Source organism: Argopecten irradians, chromosome 10, assembly GCF_041381155.1.
Source record: "Argopecten irradians isolate NY chromosome 10, Ai_NY, whole genome shotgun sequence".
Classification (NCBI taxonomy): Eukaryota; Metazoa; Mollusca; class Bivalvia; order Pectinida; family Pectinidae; genus Argopecten; species Argopecten irradians.
The window spans coordinates 35,289,617-35,317,055 of NC_091143.1; the positions used below are offsets into that span (position 1 = coordinate 35,289,617).

General features: G+C 33.0%; 1 protein-coding gene across 3 annotated transcripts in view; it reads left to right on the forward strand.

Moving 5' to 3' along the window:
• The window catches only part of LOC138333751 (uncharacterized), a 90,189-nt gene that overhangs the window by 37,294 nt on the left and 25,456 nt on the right, over positions 1-27,439 (forward strand). For 2 of the 3 annotated variants that reach the window (XM_069282316.1, XM_069282315.1), the window contains 2 exons: positions 19,819-19,875; positions 25,970-26,002. In XM_069282316.1, coding sequence (XP_069138417.1) covers positions 19,819-19,875; positions 25,970-26,002 — 90 coding nt within the window. The remainder of the gene's footprint in view (positions 1-19,818; positions 19,876-25,969; positions 26,003-27,439) is intronic. The other variant, XM_069282317.1, reaches the window with a different exon arrangement.

A 27,439-nucleotide genomic window follows, 5' to 3' on the forward strand; every position in this document is an offset into this window, starting at 1 on the left:
ATCAGCATAAAAAACCTTTATAAAATAGCAGTCTGAGCTCTAGATCTAATGAATCCCCAGAAAGCCGTTCAAGCATGACACAGGTAAGTCACCACGTGCACAGAGACTGGACGGTGTTCTAGCGGACGACTATTTTGAACAGCGAAACAAGTGTATCGTATCAATATCAATATGATAATGAACACACTTTTATGTAACAAAGAACTAAGAACAAAGAAGTAATTTCACATTTAAAGTTTGATGAAGTAAAGGAAAGTATTTATCACAATGCGCAAAGAGCGTAAACCATATCTCCTTGCAATAGTCCCAAGGATAATGAGCGAAAGTGCTACGTGTACGTACACCAGTTGCAGAGGATGATTTCATAGCGGAAATTAAGGTTAGGTAGTATTTAATGTCTAACGGATATATTTCTAGTTTTTTCTTGTGTGAATTTTTGTGACATAGAAATAGAAATCATTTTCAACTTAATACATTTTCACTTTCACCAAACTAAATCATGCATTCTTTCTTATATTTTGTTATGCCAAATTTTGTTATGAGACCAAATCTTAAGCATTTTAATGCTTCTCCTGCGAGATGGTATTTATGAAATCATGAATATTCACGAATGATTCATGAACTTTCAAGAATATTAGCAGATTGTGGTTCATGAAAAAAAGTTCATGAATATTCATTAAATGACTCTCATGAACTCTTCATGAAGTTTTATAAATCCATAAAACATTCATGATTGTTCATGATCAATGTGTCAAGAATTATCCATGAAGTTTTATGCATGACTGATAGTCATTAAAATTCTTCAAAATGAATGAAACTGTTTCATTCATTTTAAAGAATTTTAATGAATATCAGTTGTGCATAAAACTTTATGAATTATTCTTGACATGCTATTTCATTCATTTTGATGAACTTTCATGAATATCCACTGAAGTCACGTGACTTGTCACATGACCACATGAATCACATGACTTCTATTTATGTTTCCCGCCAAAGAAGTCACAATCCAAAATGGCTGCTTTATCTGCTGGCGTGCAGAAGGGAAAACATTGTTCATCTTAAAATGGAAGTTTTGGCACATTAGTGAACGGATTATTTCATTCCTGGATTTCTTTAATCACAGATGAACACTTTCAGTAAGTTTTGATTTATATGCATAGATATTGGTTTGTGAAAGTTGGTCAAATGTTATTGAATGAAATTGCCCATATAAACTATCATGCTTTATAACTATAGGTTTATTTTGGACATATACTCATTTACTTGAAATGTATTATGAAATTGATTGCTGCGTATCACTGAAAACAGATTTTGCTAGCACTTATATGTGGCAGTATGACCACAGTAAACTGTTGGTGATTTCATGTTAAACTCTGATGTTATACTGTATATTAATATATGGATTATACATTTTGTCATAAGAACTTGTTTCATCAAATATCGAATTGATTGTATGAGAATTGTCATTGGTTTGATAGACAAATTCTATTCTGGACCCCCAGTAGAGTTTATGAAAATATGATGCCGCTGACTCCAACTTGCATTCATTAAACTTCATGAACATGACTCAAGTTCATGAATATTTATGAATTGTTCCAGTTCATGAAGCTTATGAATATTCATGAATTGTTTGTACAAACTGCTGCGAGTTGTAGTTCATAAATAACTCATGAATTATCAAGAATAAACATTCATGATAATTCATGATGGTTTTAATTTCATGAATATTCTTAAAATATTCATGAACTTTTGATGAATTTTTATGAATGTGTTGTTCATGAATTTTCATGATTTCATGAATAAAAGAGATTCATGACCGTTCATGAATTCATGAATGAAAGAATTAATGAATGTTCATGAAATATTTTCTCCTAAATTATTCCTAAAGTTTTAAGTTCATGAATTGCATGAAAATATTCATGAATAATTAAAGAATATTATTCATGAATTATAAATGAATGTTCATGAATTATTCATCAATGTCTCGTAGGGGTTATGTCTATTAAACCATTCTCTTAAATATTTTTGTGTGGTTAATGAATCTTTCTTTGAAGAGACATTGACCGCTCTACATTGTAATTTCATTAACCAACATTGTCATTTAAATAGAATTGATTAAAGGCCAAATCTTACATGTGAACGACCAAAGCATCTCCGTCTACTGCTTGTAATGGTGTTAGTATAGGTGCGATCCGCACGCCCGCCTACATCAAATGTCAGCTTAGTTAAACAAAATTGTTGTCATGGTAAATAAAAATACCAAGTACAATTATATCGACTGATATTATTATAAAGATCATGTTATGAAAGTGTGTTGGTCTCTCGTTTGATGAACTTTCGTACTAAAAGAAATAACAAGTGTTATTTCTCAGCTTTAATGCTATAGTCTATAGGCTTAGACCGAGAAAACAAAGTAAGTCAGGTACGTATACTGTATATAGTTGTTAGATTTCGCGAATATAAAATTTCGCGGTTTACTATTGGGATTATATTTTCGTGACTTATCTGTCTAGCTTTTTAAAGAATCAGTCTTACGACATGCTATAATACGTGAACCAATTATTTTGATAAATTCGCGAGGTACTAAATATCGCGATTTTGGATGGACCCGCGAATTTAGCAAAACTAAAACTCCCGCGAATATCAGCAACCATACATTTTTCGTTTTAGCCCTATACACTGTTTAAAGTGAACAGTCGGGCAAGGATGACTAAAGTCGGTAAAAATGGTGTGAATGTATCCAGTATAATTTCTTATGAAATGGAAAAATAAAATCTCTCGTCAAAATCTGTCTGCGTACGAAGAAATTAATTTAAAGTATGGGAATTCTAAAACGTCCTCCCGGCTCACTATGTCCGTGGTTACATTTCCACACAGCCTCGCTTTCAATGCTTTCAACTTTTCTTTACTTTAATGGTCAGAACTGGGAAACTAAGCAGAACTTGACCGTCGTATTAATATATGAGAACTTTTGGAAGGTCAATGAACGCATTTAGACCGGTTTTCTTTGCCCGACTATTCATTTTAACAAAGACCACATTTAGATAATTAGTGGAACGGTTGTTAAGCACAGGGCACTGGTTAGTTGGAAATTCGTGTCTGTTCCCTGTGTTAAGTGATGATATTCGCATTAAAACAAATGACTTTCAAGAATATCTGTCACATATCATTTTTTTTAAATCATAAAGTATATAATCTACGGTATTTGTAGTAAACACAAACTTTTGTGAAAGCTTGTTATTATGTTCAGAGACTGAAGCTTGTTTGTTGCAATAAACATTGAATATCAACAATAAACAAGATTGATATGTTGTTAAAGGGTCATTTGTTAATGACATCAAACTCTTGCGAGTAATATTAATGCAGCTAGAGATTAAGTTCTGGAAATAATTGAAAGTAAAGGCCTTGCTGATATTTACAGGAATCACCATCCAGATATAAGTACACTTGGTGTAAAAGAAATCCCCCTCCCCCCCAAAAAAAACCCAATCTAGATTACATTTTTTCCTCATTTCAGAAAATTTAGTATTTTCAATAACAAAGTCATATATCGGACCTGGTTATAGAACTGATCACTCTGCCCCTATCATATCTGAAATATAACAATTTTAAGAAAGGAAAAGGCCTATGGAAATTTAATAATTCTCTGTTATATGATAAAGATAATTCCAGAATAGTAGAAAACGTTATTGAGAATGCTAAAAAAACACAGTATTGCCTTCCAGTGTACAATTTAAACTCACTTTCTCTAATTCATGATAACTTAGTACAATTTGTAATCGATGATCAGCTATTTTTAGAGACATTGTTTATGGAAATCAGAGAAAAGACCATTTTATATTCATCCTATAAGAAAAAGCAGCAAACCCTTAAAGAAAATAAACTCAAGAAAACTATAGAACGGCTGGAAAATAGTCCAAATAGTAATAGTGAGGAATTCAAAATGAGAGAACTAGAAGCCATACGTTCTATAAAAATTAAAGGAAATATTATTCGATCTAGGGCTAAGTGGTTACAGGAAGGTGAGAAACCTACTTCTTATCTCTTTAACCTAGAAATCCGCAATTTGTTTCAAAAGTAATCCCAAAATCTTCAAAAACATGTTACTATTATAACAGACCAGGAAGGAATTCTAAAAGAAATACACACATTTTATAAAGATTTGTACAGCTTCAGAGAAGTTACTAATATTAATCTTGATGAATATACGAGGTTGTAATGTTCCTAAATTAGATGAATCTGCAGCTAATAGTATAGAAGGACTTATAACACTAACAGAAGCAGGTAACGTACTTAAAAAATTGAAAAACAATAAAAGTCCTGGTTCTGATGGTTTTACTGCAGATTTTTTAAAAGTATTTTTGGAAAAATCTTAAGGAATTTGTAATCAGATCTATAAATTTTGGATTCTCCGTTGGGCAGCCTTCCATAACTCAACGACAGGGCATTATTACATGTATTCCTAAGGGAAGTAAACCACGTTATTTAATTTAAAAAAAATGGAGACCCATATTCCTTCTAAATATCACATATAAAATTTTTTTTTTATAATTATTTTATTTTTCCAAAGCATTTTTACAAATACAAAACAAAAGATTATCATCACTCATCATCTGCCACATCAGTTTCATTCACCATCATCATCATAATCTGATGCATCAACTTCATTCATCATCATCATCATCTTCATCATCATCATCACCATTCATCATCATCACTATCACCATTCATCATCATCACCATTCATCATCATCATCATCTTCATCATCATCATCACCATTCATCATCATCACTATCACCATTCATCATCATCACCATTCATCATCATCACCATCACCATTCATCATCATCATCATCACCATCACCATTCATCGTCATCATCATCACCATCACCATTTATCATCATTATCACCATTCATCATCATCACCATTCATCATCATCACCATTCATCACCATTCATCATCATCATCATCACCATTCATCATCACCATTATCATCTTCACTATCACCATCACCATTCATCATCATCATCATCATCTTCAGCAGCAACATTCATAATAGTCATCGTTATTACCATTCTTCATCATATTCATCATCACCATCATTATCATTTACAATCACAGTTTCATACACCATCATCATTGTCTGATGCATCAGCTTCATTCATCTACATCATTATTGTTCATCATCATTCATCATCATCTGCAGTAGCAGCTTCTTTTTACGAACATGGTCCTCACTCCCACATCCACACAGACACACATACACCACACACGCCTACATACACCCCCTCGCACGCAAGTTCTTACACAAGCACTCTAAGGAAAAGGGTATGATACATATTAGAGAAGGAGAGAAAGAGGGAGGGAGATAGAGAGAGATAGAGAGAGAGAGAGAGATAGAGAGAGAGAGGACTAGAGGTCGAAACAAGATTTATGTGGTGTTATAAACTCCAGGAGCTCAATGAAGGATAACTAATTTATGTACATGGTAAAAAAGTTATAGTACATGATACATAGTTACATGTATATAACATAACATGACTATCATAGATTGTCGCATTAAATAAAGAAACATACAAATAGTTAACTAGTCAGCTAAATCAATAAGTTTTTCCCATTTTCTCCATTCATTTTCACATTTCTGCTGAGCACCTCCACCTTTACTATTGGCAATATGTTTTTGAGAAATGTAATGTTCTTTAATTAAGTTGAGTAGAGCATGTGGACTTAAAATTTTATGCAAACATCTGGTTTTGTATATGTAATACTTAATAATAATCAAAATTTCATTGTCTACTCTATTTATAGTATGATATCTATTTTGTAAAAACAAACCAAAAAGAAAGCTTTGTTTATTGTATTGAAAAGGGATATAGAGTGCATCCAGGAATGTCTCTACGCTTTGCAAAAATCTCTGAGTTTCTCTGCATTCCAAAGAATATGGACAATGGTTTCTCTTTCAAGATTGCACAAGTTACATATTGGATTATTGGCTAATCCTACTTTACATAAAAACGTGTTTGTTGTTAAAATATTTTGTACTATCCTATACTGAAACCATTGTAGTTTTGTGTTTTTAGTAACCTTGAAAGGATTATTATATATGTTGACCCAATTTAGTTCAATATCTTCAAACAGATCATCCCATTTTCTTCTACCAGTTGAAATGAGATTATTTTTAACCATAATATTATAAAAATCTTTTGTCCCATTTAAATTTTTCATAAAAAGTAAGATATTATTAGGGATAATTGGATAGACTATTCCATGGTTCATATTTACAACATTAAGTCTCGTTAAAAGTCTTTTGATAGATGAGATTATACCCTGAAATTGAAGGAAATTTATATTAATATTATACACATGCATGAATTCTTGATATGTATAGAAAGAACATGTAGTGGGATCTTTTACTAAATCATTAATTATTGTTACACCTCTATCATACCAGGACTTATAAAAAAACTACCTTTCCTCCAATAGTTATATCTTTATTATACCATAATGGCTTTGTCTGTGTTCACATATCACATATAAAATAGCTTCTGGAGTAATTTCTCAAAGAATTAGATCAGTTCTCGATAAGTTAATAAATAATGACCAAACAGGCTTTTTATCAGACCGTTACACTGGGGAAAATGTCCGTACTTAATATGATGTGATGCACTATGCTGAAGATAAAAATATTTCGGGGATGTTACTATCAATTGATTTTGAAAAAGCCATTGATTCTGTATCATGGTTTGATATTGAGAAGGTCTTGAACTATCTTAATTTTGGATATGACATTAAAGCATGGCTAAAAATATTACATAGCAATGTAAGCTCCTTTATAAATTAAATCCAACGCGGTTGTCGTCAAGGCGATCCAATTGCTTCTTACATTTTTATTCTTTGTGTTGAAGTACTTGCAGCAAAACATCGAACCAATAGAGATATTAAGGGTGTTGCAATAGAAAACACACATATTCTCAATTTACAGTATGATACTGGTCTGGTGCTAGATGGCTCTGAGATTTTTTAAAGGAATCTTTACGTGAATTAAACACATTTTCTGAGATATCTGGGCTTAATATTAATGCTGACAAAACACATGTTATTTGGCTAGGTAGTAAAAAATACACTGATGAAACCTTTTTGCCGGATGCGAATTTACAATGGGGTAGAAATAAGTTTACATTTTAGGCATTGATTTTTCAGTTGACTTAACGGAAATACCTAAGTTGAATTTTGATAAGAAATAAGTAAAGCTCAAAGCTCTGATAACTTCATGGAAAAGGCGAAATCTAACACCTATTGGAAAAATAAACATTATTAAATCACTCTTTATCTCCCAGTTTAATTATCTTTTTATCACCCTGCCAAACCCGTCCGAAAAATATTTTCCAACTAAACTACTATTTTTAGCTTTCTATGGAATGACAAACCTCATAAGATAAAAAAAAGATGTAATTATTCAAGACTATCTAGATGGGGGATTAAAGATGATTGATGTTCAAGCCTTTATAGAATCGTTGAAACTTGTCTGGGTACGGAGGCTACTTAATTTATCAGGAAAATGGACCGCATTACTGAACTCAATGGTAGATCTGGAATTTTTTTTTACAAAATTGTGGAACTGGTTTCCTTTCTATTTGTATATCTAACTGTTCAAACAAATTCTGGAAAGATGTTTTTCGAGCTTGGATGAAAATGAACGATTCGAAAATGTTTAAGAAAACATTGTTTGATCAAAACTAAATATAGAGAACCCCGTTGCGGTACAAAAGAGACCTATCAATTGACAAAAAAATCCTTTTTTTTTTTACAAAAATAGTTTAATGCTGGCATATTTACATTTAATGACCTAATTAAAGATCCCAGTAATCTCACTTTTTATTCATTTGAGGAATTTCTGAACATATATAACTTAAATTCAAATTTTCTCCATTATAATGGACTGTTATCAGCTATTCGACGGTTCCTTGAGAAATCAAATTAACTGTTACCATTTCGGCGAACAGTTCAACCATCCATTCCTCTGTGTTTTGATTTTTTTTTTAGAAATAGTAAAGGCTCAAAAGATTTTTGCAAATGTCTTATTACACCAGCCACTGTACCAACTGGAATAACGAAGTGGGGGCAGCAATTTCACTATGACGCAGATAAATGGGAAAAATCATACAAAATTCCTTTTTAGTCTCCCATAGTATAAAGCTACAATGGTTTCAACTTAGAATAATTCAACACACCACATATTAGTCACTAATAATTTTCACTAATAATTTTCTATTAAAAGCCAAGCTAGCTAAAAACCCTTAATGTACATTTTGTAACAACGATCCAGAAACAATAGTCCATTGTCTATGGGAATGTATAGAGGTTCAAAGCTTATTACAGGAACTTGAAACGCTAATGGACATTTTATTTATTCTTTTTTTCTACAAACAAAGGATCTCATCTATTCGGAATTTTGTCACCAAATACCAATCCAATTCATAACGAAATAATCACTATAATAAACCAATACATCTATAAGACTTACTAATACTATAAAGGAGCACATATTAGCTATGAAATCTGAAACAACAATCGGGGGGAAAACAATTGTATGAAATTAATTTAAGGAAATGGAAACCACTATTAGAACTTTAAACACTCGGTGGCCGAGTGGTTAAGATGTCCCGACATATTACCACAAGCCCTCCACCTCTGGGAAGCGGGTTCGAATCCCATGTGGGGCAGTTGCCAGGTACTGACCGTTGGCCTGTGGTTTTTCTCCGGGTACTCCGGCTTTCCTCCACCAACAAACCTGGCACGTCCTTACATGACCCTGGCTGTTAATAGGACGTAAAAATAAACAAACCAAACCAAACACTTCATTTTCTTTCCTTATGTATGCACATTTTTCAATTTGATTTGATAAATTAATCTATTATATATACCAGATATATATATGTTTACATACACATCACATCACATCACATCACGTGCATATACATGGACTTATACATATTATATATATCTATACAATAACCATATTACTATTAATAGATTGATTACTACAGACAATTTTCACTCTTTTTTTAAGATTGTCTTTGACCCTTTCAGTGCCAAATTAAAGTATACATTTCCAGCCAAAATATTTCAATACAATATCCTTCCTCTAGAGTATATTAACACTACAGTGATTGAATCTTCCTACCTCCTCTACCCTCCCCCTCTCTAAACCTCCTTTACTTTGTATCTCCATGTACAGTTTTCCATTTCTTTTTGTATTTTTTTCCCTTGATTCTAGATCTGCTTGTAATACTCCATCGTCGGAAACCCACGGGTGATCGCACTTCATTACGCTACACTTATATAATTATCACCCGTGGGCAAACTCATCGTAAAATCCTCGTAGAATATGCTAATTCACATACTAGAATTGACCAATTAGAATACTCGATATATAGTTCGGAACTCTTTAGAATGAAATCTTATAGTTCGGAACTCTTCAGAATGAAGGCTGGTTTATTAGCTTGAAGATAAACAAAAAATGGCGGCGCTCATAAAAAACATGTGAGTTTTGTATAGAAACGATCAAGGACAAATCATACAGATATCTATCTTCCAAAACTATCTCATATGACCACATAGGTCATGGTAATATGGTGAGTATGGAGGTATGACACCAAGAATAGAATGGAGTTGTTGACCACGATGAGTGTTAACCTAATTAATACCTTATACCTAATAACATTAAGACTATTAGTATAAAACACTCATAAGACAATACCTATTTCTGCCCTAATAAAGCACAATACTATTACTGAACGAAGCTAACAACGGTTTTGTTAATAGTTTACCTGGCACATACACACACACGTGTATACACCGCTCGTGCGCTCACAGTATCGCGTACCCAAACATTCGCTAGGTACAAGTGTTGGCCATCCTTGTTGTGCTGCCGTATATACTGTTAATAACGTTTACTCTGATTGGATGAAATCCCATTGCAAAAACGTACTGGAACCAATCAAATTCTTCTTGCATAAAAATTACCTACGAGGATTTTACGATGAGTTTGCCCACGGGTGATCACAGGGATCTGAGAGTTAGTTACATATTATATAATCATGTACCCACCAGAGTGCCCTAAGACCATTTTTAGACGTTTTAGAACTCTGGATAAAAAAAAACCGATACGTCCTTGATGGTATACGATAAGCGTGGCAAGACTTAGGCTCCAAATTTCTAACCCGCCTACCTTTAACGGCTATAAAAACAAATTTCTAGATATCGTCATAAAAACGGTTTCTACCGTTGGAAAGATCGATAATTTTCCTTTCGAAATGATCCTACACATCTATACAAATTGCCGTCATTAAGACGATATAAGCCTCATTATGACAAACATTTTGAAGCCATCTGATTAAAAATGTATACTGGCTTCGTGGCTGATATCATATGCATGAGCGAGGCTTCGGCTGCAATCTCATTAAACGGATATAATCTGTAACTAATTATCAGATCCCTGTGCGGGTGATAAGTGTAGCGTAGTGTAGTGCGATCACCCGTGGGTCTCCGATGATGGTGTATACTCATGTGTATCTGAGTGTGACGGTGTGTGTGAATGAAGGTGAGAGAGTGTGTGTAATGATAATGATAAGATAATGATAATGATGATGATGATGACAATGATTAGATGTTGGTAATGATGATGATAATGATGATGATGAATGATTGCTCTCTAATTGTTTTACACGTATAAAATGCCTTGAAAAATAAACAGTTACAAAAACAAAAACAAAAACTCTTGCGAGTTAATTAAAAACCATAGTTCAAATTTAATCAACGAAAAAAATTTGCAAAAATGAGATTCAGTTTCGCTATGACATAATCCGGGGGTGGATAAAACGACAGTGATAGTAATCCCTGGAATATCGATGATGAAAGGCCAGTTGATTCTTTATTTATATGAAACCTTATTCAATGTATTTCTTCACGCCAAAATATCACGACGGATGTGAATATTAACAAGTTTCATGTCTGGATGTTCTAATTATGTGACGCCCAGAAATACCTATGGAGATTTATTGATGATCTAAGCGAGAAAAAACAACATGTATACAGAAAGGTCAATATGCTATCCGTTCTATCTTGACATTATGTTCTTAGTTATGATTTAAAGTTCAAGCTCCACGTCTGATTGTTTTGGCAAATAGGTGACCAGACGATTTAGGGTATACAATGGTATCAACAGAGAAATGGTACAGTAGTTTCGCTGATGAAAAAAATTGAGATACTTTTCGGGACTTTTTCGCGGGTGCTTACTTTCGTGAATTGTATTTATGGCCTTGGAAATAGTAATTCACATGACAGGCTCACTGTAGTGCAACTAGTACGGCAACGATGTTTTGATCCGTTTCCGGTATTGCTTCGGCGACATGAAGACCACGGTACTGTGCTTTAGTATCACTAATATGCTGGCGTTACGGATGATACCATGATTCATGGTATGTAGTGTATTATTTGCTGTTTTCTTATGATTCATGGTATGTAGTGTATTATTTGCTGTTTTCTTATATTTCAGAAAATGCATTTGAATATCACACATGACAGAAAACACAGCTAGATTTTTTGTTCAGCTTCGATTTGCCGACTTATATTGAGGTAGAGTATTACTGTGATTAAATAGTGGAAATCTTTAGACTTTCCCGTTTCCATTGGTATATAATTTGTTTACAATAATGTTAAAAATACTTATGAAATTCAACAATTTGTGTTCGATATCAGACTAGTGTCGCAACGGTTTTGAATTTCAATAGTGTACGATTGAGACACAAGCTAAAAACAAAAGTGAGTGTACGGTTTGGATTTGTTTCTTTCAGATAATGACATGAAAATAGACCAATTTGAGTACTATAATTATAATTAAGTTCATTAGACATAATATTTAACGTGTACGCGGTTAGACGACTTAGGAAAGCTTCAAGTAAAGTAAGTAATGCTATCTTAATTTTGTAATAGACTAGAAATTGGTATACTAGTTTATCCCGTAATGCGTTTGATATGCAGTAACATTGTTCGTGTCATATCTTTGCATACATCGGCATTTGTTATTTTTAAAAAAGCATATCTAATAGCACGCACAAGTACTATTAAATATACTTACAAATACTTGGTGCGAATTAGCACACCATAATAGAATATATATATCATATGGCTGTGTTTTAACATATATCCGCACCATGATAGATATGCGACAACAACTAATTTATGTCACACACCAATGCATGTCAAAATATGACAACGAATGCTTAATTACACTAATGATATATGTATGCAAAATTATTACACGGGCAAAATCACTAGTCGTTCCAGTTATAAAGAAAAAAAGCTAGAGTTTAATAATAAAACGCTTTCGTATACGTCTGTATAGAGTAAGCATATTATTTGATAAACAGTTGATGATTTTTGGGGAAACTTGGTTCGATTTCTTCTGGTGTGTTGTCATGAGCAACCGATTAAACAATGACAGTATCTGACTACCGATAAACCAAATATACAAAGATATATATATACTTCTTCAATTTTAAGAATAAATTAACGTTATTCAACGAAAATTTATTCACATTGACTTAAACTCAGTGTTTTTGTAACCTCTTGAACTCTAAAGATATTATTAGCACACCAAAATCTACATGTAACTGCCAATGTACGTATCCTATTATGTAATCGTGTTCGTTTTGTATGTCTTGATAAAGGGGCAGATCGCCTCGAAAATTTGGCAATTTTATTTTGTCCACACTGCTTGAATTACTTCCTTGTCCCACATTGAGAATTATCATACATTGGGTTTAATAGCCAGACATAGGTATTGTACATGTGTGTACTGTACATGTGTACAGTGACAATATACATATCGGCCATTAACGGGCACGAAATTCAGTCTGACGTATTTTCAAAAACGAAGAAGGGACATCAAGAAACCAAGATGTTATGCCCTCAAGAGTCTGAGAAGAAGCTACTGTTTGTATCAACGTATACCAAACACAGTGTCCATGGACCATTTTATACGAATTTAAAAGGAAAAAGTATCGCTCTTTTCAACGTTAGTAATCTGTTTCTTTAGACTTCCTAGAAATATGATTTTGGAACGCTAAAGCGCAGGCAGGCGTGATAGATATTTCTTGTTTTGTTTTTTTTTTTTTTGTGGGGGAACTTTCCACCTTTCGCAATATATACGTACTTTGTAGAATGTGAGTTAACCGGTTTTTTTTACCTAGACCCCTTAAACGTGTAAACATGGTCTATGTGTTCTTTGGTTGGTCCATATTGAAATGAACTGTAGCGTATTCTCATATCCTTGTGGTTACGCTAGGATTCGAGGACGGCGGGACAAGATGTCCGACTCTATGGCATATTTACAGCAAATTTTGCCGTTAAAATTCTCCCAAAATAGTTTTTGTAGGTATGCGATAAAAAGGTTCATAAATTCAAAAGTTTTCAAAAGTAAAAACTCTTAATTCCACATCAAAGGATTGGAGAGACCTATAGGCATTGTAAGGATGGGCATAAACACAAAATATGAAATCATGTATATATCAGATGTAGGTACACATATCTCACTCGTATAATGAAAATGTGCATAATTAGTAATAGTATATTATGCATTGGTCGGTGTGACCGAGTGGACAGTGGCAAAATATTATTTTAAAGGTGAACTGGACAAATGTAATTAATGCCACAGCTAGGGATCTGATAATTATTTACAGTTTATATATTTATGTACATTAATAATAATGTAATCATGGACCCAAAGACCATTTTAGGCGTTTTAGGGGTCTAGATAAAAAAAATCGGTCAACATCCTATTCTACATTGTACTATGTGTGTTTAATGTATAGAATGGGATTTTTACTGATTCTTTTTTATCTAGGTCCCTAAAACGTCTAAAAATAGTCTATGGGCACTCTTATATAAACTGTAACTAATTCTCAGATCCATGTGCTTAATACGTTACGGTTGGATTCTATTACGCATGGAGATGCCATCATATAAATAATACCAAACCGTTGCAATCTCAAACTCCAAACCGTACACTTTTTCGCAATATCATCGATCAAAACCGTTGCGCAAAGACTGACACAACGATGCAAACAATGGGTCAAACACTCTTTATTCTTCATCAAATATAGCAAAGCGCATATCAGATTGATACATATGAACCTAATAATTTGTTTCTCAGTCATATTTTGTGAATGTCTTGGATAATAAGCAAGATTTAGATGAAAACTTGAAGTTTTTGCTAGGAACTCGCATCAAGCTGTATGCAAGTGTCACACTTGTATGATAAATAGGAGTGCTTTGTGAGAAATCACGATCTTAATACAAGGTAGGATATCTAATTAACACTTGAGCTGAATATCGGTCTGTAACACCATGCGCAATGTATTTAAACTCTACAAGTTGGAACCTACCTTCTCGGTACTCGTATATCGAAGCGATACCGGAAACGGATCAAAACATCGTTGCCGTACTAGTTGCACTACAGTGAGGCCCTGATATGTAAAACCAAGATATTGATAAATTTTGTGGGATATTAATTTTCGCGAATTCAGATGAATCGGCGAATTTAGCGAAACTAAAAACCACGCAAATATTAGCAACCATGCAGTATACGTGGTATCGAAGTAATATAGGACAGATTGATCGTATTGTTTCACTGCACAATACTATGGGAAATGATAGATGAATGGCTTATTTACGCAAAGTTTGAATTGAGAAAGATGTTAACATAAACATATGGGAGCAGAATAAGACACAATTTGTTACTATAAATATACTTATTTTCGTTTCTAATTATCTTTTGCATATTTCGCGGTAATAAGAACTCGCGAAAATAAATCTCCGCAATTTTGTTTGAAATATAAGAAAAGTAAATCCATAAGATTCTTTTCGCAAAATTAAGTCGTTGCGAATAAGTCGTTCGGCAGGAAAAACGCAAAATAAGTTATCATGAAAAAATAGTTCGGCTGAAAAACGCGAAATTAAGTTCCCGTGAAAAAATGCTGCTTAACAGTAAACGATTTCCTCAACCACAAAAACGTGTATAGACGTGAATTTAGTGTATAGTGTATGTTAAGGACTGTGGATGCGTTGGTGTTGTCTTTATTTCATTAAATTATTACCTTCTGGCAGAACAGATGTGAAGTTCTCAAAGACCGTCATTTGGTGTTATTATTTTGATGTGAAAGGGTGCAAAGTAATCTGTATACAGTACGGTCAGGCATTATCCCCGAGAACGAATTCAGAATAATTATAGGCTATGATAATGTCTGTTCTACACATAGTGTCATCTAATGCAAGTAGTTGCTTCTGTCTCATTTTGTCAACAAGAACGAATAAAACAAATCCTAGAAAAAGTGTTAGGTAACACAAAGCCATAGACAATGTATTAAATACTTCAATGCTTGTTATACAACCGAAGCGCATTTTATATAAACGCCCGCCTATAGACTAAATACGGCGTGGCATATCTCGGCAAACGAAAAAACAAGCTGAAACACAAAAGACGGCCATTTGATTTGTCATATTGGTATTATATTACTAAAGTATATCACACAAAAAATAGAATTGTAATTTATATTTTAGAATTTTTATATAGGCTTGGCTGTTATTTTTTTCCTTTAACGATGCCACCTGAAAAAGAATTTGTTGTAATGAAAACAATCTCATCACAAGTAATATTTAGTCCAGTTTCAATTTTAAGTTTTATAAAACGGGTTAATCTTCCTTGAAAATTTTCATTTTGCTATTTCATTATTGACTAAGGTGTGATAGAAAAGAAATATATATGACGGAATTCACCAATCAGTGTAAAGGTAAAACATATATACATTCAGACATCCTCGATAATCCAGGGATTACTATCACTCTCGTTATATCTACCACCGGAATATGTCATAGGAAAACTGAAGGCAATTCAGGGGAAAAACTGACTAATCACATGTCTGACGAGACTTTCATTTATGATTACAGAAACAGCGATTTCAAGGTCACCCAATTAACCATATTTTACCGTTATTCAATTTTTTGATGTGCATCAAAGGGCCAAACTACCTGTCCACATCTGTGGTCGACACAGACACTTCAGATTTGCTATGACATGTTCCAAAAGGTGGATATAGTTAACAACAGTTATAATAACCACTGGAACATCGATGATGGCATTCAAACAGCGATCAAGTATATTATATTTAAAAATCTTAAATATTTCAGGCGAATTAATGTGAAAAAATATCGATGTAGTTGAAATAAGACTTGTAATTTCGCTCCACTACGATACTCTACGTTAACACTGTAATGACGTGGAGTATGGTAGTGGAGCGAAATTACAAGTCTAAATTTAATAAGTTTGATAAAAAATATGTCAATGACATCATTAGAATATCAACTTTACTGTATATTTACATTTTATACCAAAGTAAATTACATTCCCTTGCTGCCGTACACAACCTTCCCTTCACCGATTTAATAAAGTCATCAAGTACAATTCGATATGTTTACCATCCGTTTGACCTGTGAGTATCTCTCAAATGAAAACCGATAATCATAGTCTATATATGTATGTTGACAGGTCCGTATTAAATCTGCTAATATTATATTCCGTTTCCGTTTTCTGCTCTCAGTTCCAACACAGTGATAATTTGTCAGTAGTAATTGGATGACAACACTAAGTCCATCCCCGCGAGATGTTGATGAATGATTCATGAACATTCATGAATAATGTTCATGAACATTCTTCAATTATTCATGAATATTTTCATGAACTTTAAACATGAATAATTTAGGAAAAAATATTGAAAATATGAACATTCATATATACTTTCATTCATGAAATCAATTTATTCATGAAATCATGAACATTCATGAACAACCCATTCATGAAAATTCATAAAAAGTTCATGAAATTTTAAAGAACTTACTGAAAGTGTTTATCTGTGCTTAAAGAAATCAAGGAATGGAATAATCCGTTCATTAATGTGCCAAAACTTCCATTTTAAGATGAATAATGTTTCCTCTTAAACATGCCAGCAGATACAGCAGCCATTTTGGATTGTGACTGTATTGGCGGAAAATATATTTAGAAATCACGTGACTCATGTGATCATGTGACAAGTCAGGTGACTTCAGTGGATATTCATGAAAATTCATCAAAATGAATGAAATATCATGTCAAGAATTATCCATGAAGTTTTATGCATAACTGATATTCATTAAAATTCTTAAAAATGAATGAAAAAGTTTCATTCATTTTGAAGAATTTCAATGAATATTAGTCATGCATAAAACTTCATGGATAATTCTTGGCATATTGATCATCTGCAATCTGCAATCTGCTAGTATTATTGAAAGTTCATGAATCATTCATGAATATTCATGTTGTCATGAATACCATATCGCAGGGGCATTATAGTACTTTTAAAGATGCTCCACCGCCTACAGAGCATAAACGATATTCATCATTTGAACAATTAGTGATGTATAATCGTGTATATATCTGCCAGATTAACACAAAAATACATATAAAATAATAAGTTTTGGATTTAGCACAAGTGCAATCATAACATAATTCCATATAGGGCATAGTACTGCCATAGAATTTATTTTTGGACGCAAGTAATTATTTTTGATATTTTTATCGTAAAGATAAATTAGAAGCTCAAACTTTTCAATGGTGGTAATGGTATAAAATAAGTAACTTTTGTAACTGAAGAAAAATACTGTTTCGTCTGCTGCTGTTTTTTATTCGTCGGCAGTGGATCATCCTTAACCATTTTTAACCGATTTAAAAGTTATTTTTAAACTTCAATGATAAATCACTAAATTCGCCAATCTAATTAAAAATGGACTTGTTACTGCGCTTCACTAGGATGCTCAATAATACGGTCTTGTTTTAGAGCGTATCGTAGTGGATCGTAGTCAAGTTGAACGGAATTACAAGTCTGATTTTAATTAGATTTCTAAAATCCTATAATGTGAAAATTTATCAACTAATATTAAAGAAATAGCTGAGAGCCAATTATGCTTTATCAGTCAGATTTTTCGTAAATAAAAAAACAAAAAAAAAAAAAAAAAAAAAAAACCCAAAAAAAAAAAAAAAAAAAAAAAAACCCAAACAAACATAAACCAATCAAACTGCAATATATCGACTGCATTACTAAAAGTAAGTAAATAAGTAAATAAAGTAAGTGTTGCAAGTAACACACGTGCCCTGCCGTAAATTACATTTTTCTAATCTATGGCCAGTTATTATTGCTTAGTTATGCTATCATTGTATGAAGTTTGAACAAATTATGGAACAAATTCTTTCTCAAGTTATCCTTCGAAAACGAAAATTTGTGAAACAAACTTTTTTTTAGTAACAATGACCTTTTGACCCCAAATTCAATCCCAAGCCATGTTATCCCCTATGTTGCCTTTGTATGAAGTTTGAATAAATTCCGTTGATGTGGTCTCAACTTATCATCAGGAAACTTAAATTTGTGAAGCAATCTATTTTTAGTAACAGTGACCTTTGTTGTTGACCTTTTGACTCCGATTCCAATCCCAAGCTGTATTTGCTCATATGCTATCATTGTATGAAGTTTGAACAAAGCCGTTAAGGTTTACTCAACTTATCATCTGGAAACTAAAATTTATTAAACAATCTATTTTTAGTAACAGTGACCTTTGTAGTTGACCTTTTGACCCCAAATTCAATCCCCAGCTGTATTTCCTCATGCTACAAATGCATGAAGTTTGAACAAATTCCGTTGATGTGTTCTCAACTGTAAACTAAAGTTTATAAAACAATCATATTTTAGTATTGGTGACCTTTGTAGTTGACCTTTTGACCCCAAATTCAATCCAAAGCTACATTTCCTCATTTTCATCATATGCTTCTATTGTGTGAAGTTTGATCAAAATCTATTAATGATTTGTCAAGTTATCTTCTGAAAACTGATATTTTGTGAAAATATCTATTTTTAGTAACAGTGGGCTTTGTAGTTGACCTTTTGACTCCAAATTCAATCCCAAGCTTTGTTATCCCCTATGTTACCTTTAAATGAAGTTTGAACAAATTCCGTTGATCAACTTATCATTTGGAAACTAAACTTTGTGAAACAATCTATTTTTAGTAACAGTGACCTCTGTAGTTAACCTTTTGACACAAAATCCAATCCCAGGCTGTAGTTTCTCCTATGCTACCATTGAATGAATTTTAAACGAATTCCGTTGTTAACGTTTTCTCACTATATCATCCGCACACTAAAATTTATGAAAAATCTATTTTTAATAACAGTGACCTCTGTAGTTGACCTTTTGACCCCAAATTAAATCTCAAACTATGTTATCCCCTTTGTTACCTTTGTATAAGTTTGAACAAATTCCGTTGAAGTGTTTCAAGTTATTGTTTGGAAACTAATATTGTGTGAAAAAATCTATTTTTAGTAACAGTGACCTTTGTAGTAGACCTTTTGACCCCAAATTCAAGCCCAAGCTGTATTTTCTTATAAGCTACCATTGTTTGAAGTTTGATCAAAATCCGATCATTTTTTTCTCAGGTTTTCGTCTGGAAACGAAATCCGGACAGACAGACAGACATCCGGACAGACAGACAGACAATAGACAGACTGACAGACAGACAGATGGACAGACAGACAAACAGACGGGAACAAACACTATAGTCCCCTCCGGTTTCACCGGCAGGGGACTTATAACGAAGTATCCAGTCATCTTGCAACTTTTTATTGCATAATAATGTCAAAAAACCGTTAAAATACTGTAAGTTACGTTTTGTAGGTTCGAGGACCAGCATTAGACATCATGGCATCGGCACGATGATGAACATATTTCAAGGTACGTACCACAAAGCTTTAATATTTAAAACTGTAAATGTGAAACGAAGTTGATAATTTTGTTGAATTCCATTTTAATACTTCTCTTAGACCTTTTTGAAATCGATTAATTAAATGCTAATTGTCATAACGGGCTCTTCTCATATTTCTCAACGTTGTCCTAATTATTGCGCGATAGTTGACGTAGGCTGTGAAGCAAAACAACGAAATGAACCTTTAATTTTCACATAGATGTACACAGGAAATCTTGCATTTAAGTGATGTAACTTCATTTTGGGCCATCAATTCAGATATTCTAATTTTGTAATTTTTATTGATTCGGAAACATAATGAGCCATTCAGACTAAAAAAAACAATATGTATTAATATTAGGTATCTACACATTAAGAATTCAACGTTTCTACAATGTATATTTCACACTGAAGTCAGTCAGAATCCTTTTATTTATTGTGATTTGTGGATCTATAAGCGTAATCTTAATGGACACTAATAATTTATTCATAAGTCTTAAGCTTATATTCCTGACTTTTAGATTTCATTGATACTCTCTCTTTCGTCAGTGACCCTAGCGGTGGGTGTTCAGCGTTCACTCACAATAATCAATGCGGCACGCATTACCAGAATTAATTGTTTACTCAGGATTGTGTAGGTTGATTTGATACACCTAGATAAAGGTAATGCTTAACCCTAACATGTCCGGTATGGTCTGATTTCATTGTGTTTTCTCTACTATCGCGTGTCCCGTAGGCAGGCGTTATTTGCATTGAACATTACGTTTGGGTAAACAATTGCTAATCGAACGCGCCATCACTTCAAATTGTATTTTTTATTTTGTGTTGGTAATTAAGACGATGGTTACGGAGATTAACCTACTTTGAGGTCATTGTGAGGGCAGTCTATTACATGTGATACCTTGATGCAATTCCCTTGTTACCGAGTTACGTGAAAGTGGGAGCGGAATAAACTATCATTGCTAATTTAAAGATAAACGTTAAGCTAAAATATGAAGACTTTGATTCCTCAGTTTAAAAAAAAAGAAAAAAAAATTATTTATATTTGTACACGTTTTTCCATTATAGCCAGAAACTAGGATTTCAGTATTTTATACCTAGTGCGTGCTTGTGTGTCATTTTTCCAACAATCAAACAGTTATCAGGAATAATAATAATAAGAAAACTAAATGCATGATAGATCTTCAGCTTTATGTTTAATTCATTTAAATAAGCAATATAAATATACATTCCAATCAGATCCCTTAAAGCCATTTCAAACCCACGGCAAAGAAACTGATTTCGAGGCAACAGAATCTTAAGTTAATATACTAAAAGCCTTTTAATGGCGATTTATAGAATTTCTCGATTTTTAATCAACCACAAAAAAAAAAAAAAAAAAAAAAAAAAAAAAAAAAAAAAAAATTCCTGCCTATCGACATTTTTTTTATTAGTATTCGATTGCGGGGTAAAGGTTCATTTAATATACTTTATCTTTGATTGTAGAAATTTCGCGGTGATTGATTTTTTAAGATATTTTATTTCTTGCAAAGTACGCGAAATTAATTCGCACACAAAGATGAATTTGATTACAGTATATCATTTAAATTCTTATCAAAATGACATCAGAATAAAACAAAAATTAAAGTTGGAGGATTGCTTTTACTTTTGTATATCAATTTTTATTATTTCAGTTCGAATTACGGTTTAATATACGTTTTAGATTGCTTTAGCTGCTTGAATGTGTTTTCGTGAGCTATAAGAGAAATAATATTTTGTGTCTACACTTGTAATCCATGAAAAAAACATCGTATCAGATGTGCAGTGTATCCATATGCAGCAATAGTATCTATGTGATCAATTTCATTTCTTAAATAATTTAATGTAGATTACAAGTATCATAAAACAAATAGATTGCATTGCATATCGCGTTTTTGATGTTGATTACAAATGTCGTATAGATTGCATTTGCATGTTGCGTTAACGGTTTTATTGTAGAATTCAAACTGAAGTATACGATATTGTTATCTTCATTATTTGTATGTTATAGAACAATGAATCTATTTCCAGAAATATTATCAAAGCGCAATAATAATTTTGATAGGATATCGTATTTTGGTATATATAAGCGGCCTTCATTTATGCTGACATACTTCATTTATCTACCAAATGTCATTATTTTGTTCATATCAGATTTTGTTATCATTGCTGTTGCATTAATGTTATCAATTCATTTTCATTGATATCTGATTATCTTAAGAAAGAAAAGCATCTTTAGCAAATAAACAAATGTTTCGAATATCACATTAATGTTTATAAGGTTCGTACACAAGCAAAATATCATCAGGTCAATTCTAGGTCAAAGTCCTGACCTTGGATGAAATGATTCGCTATTTCAGGCAAAGTAACATGAACTTCACCTGAAAATGTCCCGAATTTACATTTCTGGGAGACTACGGTATCTTCGAGTTGTATCTCTTAGCAATAATGGAGATGTTTCCCTTTTTATAGTGCAATCTTACTGCAACATGCCGCTACAGACACCGAAAAGCACACTTCACTTGGTTACATTATACCGACAACAGGTAAATCAATCTAGTTCCACTCTCTTTACTCTGAGCGCTTAGCAGGTGCAGAAACTTCCACTTTTATAGACTTTGGTGTATCTCGGCCAAGGGACAGAACCCAGAGCCTTCCAACTGAGACAAGCGTGAGGCGTAGTTAGCAGGAAGGTATACAAAGGAGGTATATTATATTCGAGGTGTCACCAAATGAAGTAAAACCCGATACTCCGTCAAGAGTTCTGTTTAATGTAGTGATTCCGAGATTCAAATATTGTAAATATTAACATTATTAACATTATGTCCTAAATTGCCATTCTCAATAGCAGCACATTCCTTTAGTCCTTCCAAAAGATTAAATGATAAAGCAAATCCCATGTACTTTAAATGTGCTTTACACAAAAAAACAATAACATCATCACGACTGATTTTATTTTGATTAAAATGACATTATTTTTCATCCATTAAATTTCAGCGAACATGTTCTGCCTTTTTATGTTAGAAATTGTGGCTAACTATCGATGTGTAAATATCATGTTCCAAAAAAGATAGTGGTGACGTCATGGTATTGCTAATACATGTCAGCGTAGTGATCAAAAGAGCGAGATTTATTGCCATACGCAACAGTCAATAAGTATATTCATGACACAAGCAGATGGCGATAGATACCGTTGCCATCTGAATTTTAATGAAGATTTAAAGCAATCGAATCTGCGAATTACATGTAAGTTATAATAGATGATAAGCTGAAAGTATAAATTTTTAAAAATTTTCGTCAGTTTGGAAATTATGTATATGTAGTGATAATTTTACATATTCAGTGAACCTATTACTTGTGATGTCTCGATGACTAGTATCATGTGTACTCTGTCACCTTTATTTTCCGATGAAGGTGACAGGGTGCACATCGTACTACTCATCGTAAAGCCAAACACAAAAGTTTTACTGGTTGAAAATTATGAATACATAAGTAAGTTGGAAAAAAAATCATGTATATAAGATAAGAATTTTTCATCTGCATGACCTTGCCGCTGCAAGATTGTTATTTTGTTTCTAAAAAATCCTTCCGTCTACATCTTTAATTGAAATTACATAAAAAGGTTAATTCATCTTAGGAATATTAATTTTCTAAAACATGTGGGTTAGAGATTAATATATCACTTCCTGTATTTGAGACCTTCATGAATAGATGTCAGAAAGTGGTCTTCGGTTGTGGTTATTTCTCCGTGGATGACTCCCTTGGCGATTATTTATATGGATCTAATCTGCTGTCGAATCCTTTTGTTATCAATAAAATTGATTGGAATAAACAATCTTCCGAAATTAAAGCCGTGTGTCGTGTCCAATAAAAGGTCTTAAAGAACGTTCGGTTTCATTACATACATTCAAATTATATGTTATGGTATTAAGAGAGAACGGCAAATCATGACTTTTAAATTTAAGTACCAAGCCGTATTTGATTGACCCGTCCCAATATCATTCTTTCAATATTACTGTCATGTATTGACATTTTGAAGGCTCAATAATCTATTTTTATTATCTAATATACAGACAACATAACATAAGACATATATCAGAATGATCAGCGACCCCATATTCCAATGATATAAATAGATACACTACAAATGCAATCCAGTAATTTCATTACAAAAATATAATATTAAAAAAAACACCATAATGTCTACTGGTGACTGAAACCAAAGCATTTAAAATATACTAAATATTATAAGTGAGAGTGAAAGAGATGTTTCTTTTGTATTTGTCTTTGTATATGGCCAAAAAGCTAACAAAAATGTGTTTTAAGTGAAGACAATAATATAGAGTCGTGAAAAAGTTTCAAACAATTTCTCAAAAAAAAAATTAAAAAAAAAAAAAAAAAAAATTAAAAAAAAAAAAAAAAAAATTAGAGACAGGTAGCAAGTACAATATCGCCGCTTTCTTTGCTTTATTTTTGTTTGTAAAATGTTGCTAAAACAAAAGAAATGTAATGACGTTCATTGATGGTGGTTCATGTTAAACATGGAAAATATCGCAGGGTATTTACGTGTTCACTGCAACCCCGCTATATTACCTTACCAAGCGCATTTGGCATTCATCAGTTTTATGAACTGCCATCCGCTTATTATGACGTCATTATAATTGTCGTGCCAGCGATCACGGAAGATAGCTGTTACGTCTTTGACGATAATCAATTATTGATTCATTATAGATAACAACTTTTCATCGTAAAATTGTTATCAAATGTAAATATAATATTGAAACGCAGTCAGTAAAATTTACCGCTGTCTAGTTGGCATTCATACTCCCATAATTGCCAACTGAATGAAGCTCAATGCTTTGATTACTGCCATTCAACAATTATATGAGTGATATATATTCTAAGGGATTCATTCTGTTTGTACACTATATTTATTTTCACGGAATCTTTTGGTACATTTAAACCATTTTAATCCCGCTTTCAGCGTTTGACAAATGTAGCCATTAAGAGTCCGGACCAAATATCATGGTCACAAGCTTTATCTGTTTGTGTGTCGCTCCCTCTAGCCATTAGTTAATTCTCACTCTCGGAATTGGTGTAGGTAGTTTGTCTTGCGTCGTATCTCATTTAAAGTAATTTACTGGAATCAGAGAGTTTGTGGCTTGTGTTCTATTGGCACCAAATAACCACTGGAGACATAGCGAGCTGGCTGAGGTGAGGACGATCCTATGAATCCGTCTCCCAAAGGACAGCAATCAGTGTCCCTCGGGCGCTTGTAACGGAGAAAAGAGTCTAGGGATTAAGTAGAAAGCCACACCAACGAACGTAAACAAATCAAAATAATCGACATTTCATGTTAGAGCTTGGCAAGCCAACTTTGCATCAATCCAATTTGTCCGCAACTTACCTGTCCAATGGCTGAAGGCCGTATTCCGTGGGAAGGAAATAAGTCACGTGGTCCATACATTATGTGAGTAACGAGTTTCATTGAAAACTAAAGATGATTTGCACTTGAAAGCGCCCCCGTATTACGACTGTAAATTCCTTTCTAATGGTACATACACGCGCGTGTGGAGTGAGTCTCCCTAGTTATTGACTATTGGCATAAGGGACGGCGCTGGTCTATATAAACACCCATTCATATATTTGCTACCGTGGCATACATATCAACTACAACTGTCCACCAGTTGACAACTCTCTTCTGAAACCATCACTCCTATATTGACACGCGGAACTGATTAATGAGAACTTTACTACTACTTTGTTATCTATAAAAGTGACACACCTTCTCTACAAAATAATGTTTTTCAAGTAGCATACCACGGCGGTTGAATTATACAACTTGTAAACAGGTTGCTTGAAACACTTCCACTGAGAACAGCAAACCGCGGGAATCAAACGCTGGACAATTGAATCAATTTTTTATTCCAGTGACGAGCAGTTTGTGTTTTCGCAGTTGACAGTTAAAGATGCAGCTATCTCCTTACCTGTGTTACTATATGGCTGCAGTGGTTATCATATTGTCCAGTGTTGCTAACTGTTATCCCAGACAATATTTATTTACAGACACTCAGCCGGATGCAGCTTATTTCAATGAAGGTAAGGTTTTGTTCAATTGTTTCAAAATTATTAAAATAACCACTTTTCGCTGTAGTAAGATGCTTTTTGTTGTAGATTTTCTGTAAGTCGTAGTCAAAAATGTTTTTGTTATCTGTGACTTGATTTAGTACATTAACCAAAAAGTTATGAAATTGTTAGTTCCGTACAGAAATACCACACGCGTTTACATCATTCAGTAAAACTTTGCATTATTACTGCGGACAGCGAGTTAAATGATCAGTATAATATGCGCATGTTTGATGTTTTATTCATTTTCCTCATATGTAACATATTTATGAGCATATTTAACTTTCCTCTCTGGTGGCCTAGTTGGTATCTTAATTGTATCGTTCACAAAATCAGAACTACCCCTTATGAATCATTAATTAGCAACCAAATCAATTGACAGCCCCAGCCAATTATTTGTTAGATTAACACTTGAAGCGGCACAACATCTATAAATACATGACAATGGTAATTGTCACCAAAGATCAAATTCTAAAGCATCTACGATCTCAAGTAAAGAAACACAAAGTCATTCCATGTCAAGACTAATGTCATTGTGAAGACAAATATATCACATAAGCATTGCAATGTCTGGTACGATAAAACATAATCAAAGATATAAAAACCACGTGTCTTAGCGAATCCTTCGCATAAAAGCCACCTGCTCCATAAACCACTGAGTTTGGGTTTGAAATGACAGATTTTAGCACACATCTTTATAAAAAATTATCTTTTAGAAACGTTGCCTATATTTTGTGCTTTATGGCAATGACCTATATAGAATATTTGACTTTATTAAGTTTTGTAATTTGATATAGAATATATATCATTCTATTACAACATATGCTAAAACATGAATCAAAAGCGGTTTATGTTAAAATGGTAGGTTGTGTGGGTATTTTGTTATCATATGTCATGTGTTCTACATAAAGAAGCCAATATTTGCCTTTATTAGCTCACATTATCGGAGTGGTTGTAAAATAGTAAGTACGTTCAGTGCATGTTAAAACCACAAACTGTAACTTGAGTTAGGCTAGCCTTTTAGAATTATCTATATAACGCGATTGACTAACTCTTTTTGTGCTTAAAGCTGAAAAGTTATAAACACGTCAAGAAAATGTCAATAAGAGGGAGAGACATTTGCAAAAAGTCCAATAATTCAATAAATGTTGAAACTAAATTCATTAGATTTAACATCCATTTACAATAATACGATCTGTATGAAAGTCCTGAAGATTCAATTTTCTGAATCTTGAATTGACATCTCATTTCTTTATAGTTATGATTCGTAATTTTCATACTCATTTATCATGAAGAGCTTTTAATATGTTCACTACGAAACGCTACCAATGTTTTGAGAATTACATTACTTAAAACTCATATTTCAGATGGTTTTAATTTTATAAGTACAAACAAGAGCTCAAAGTGAAT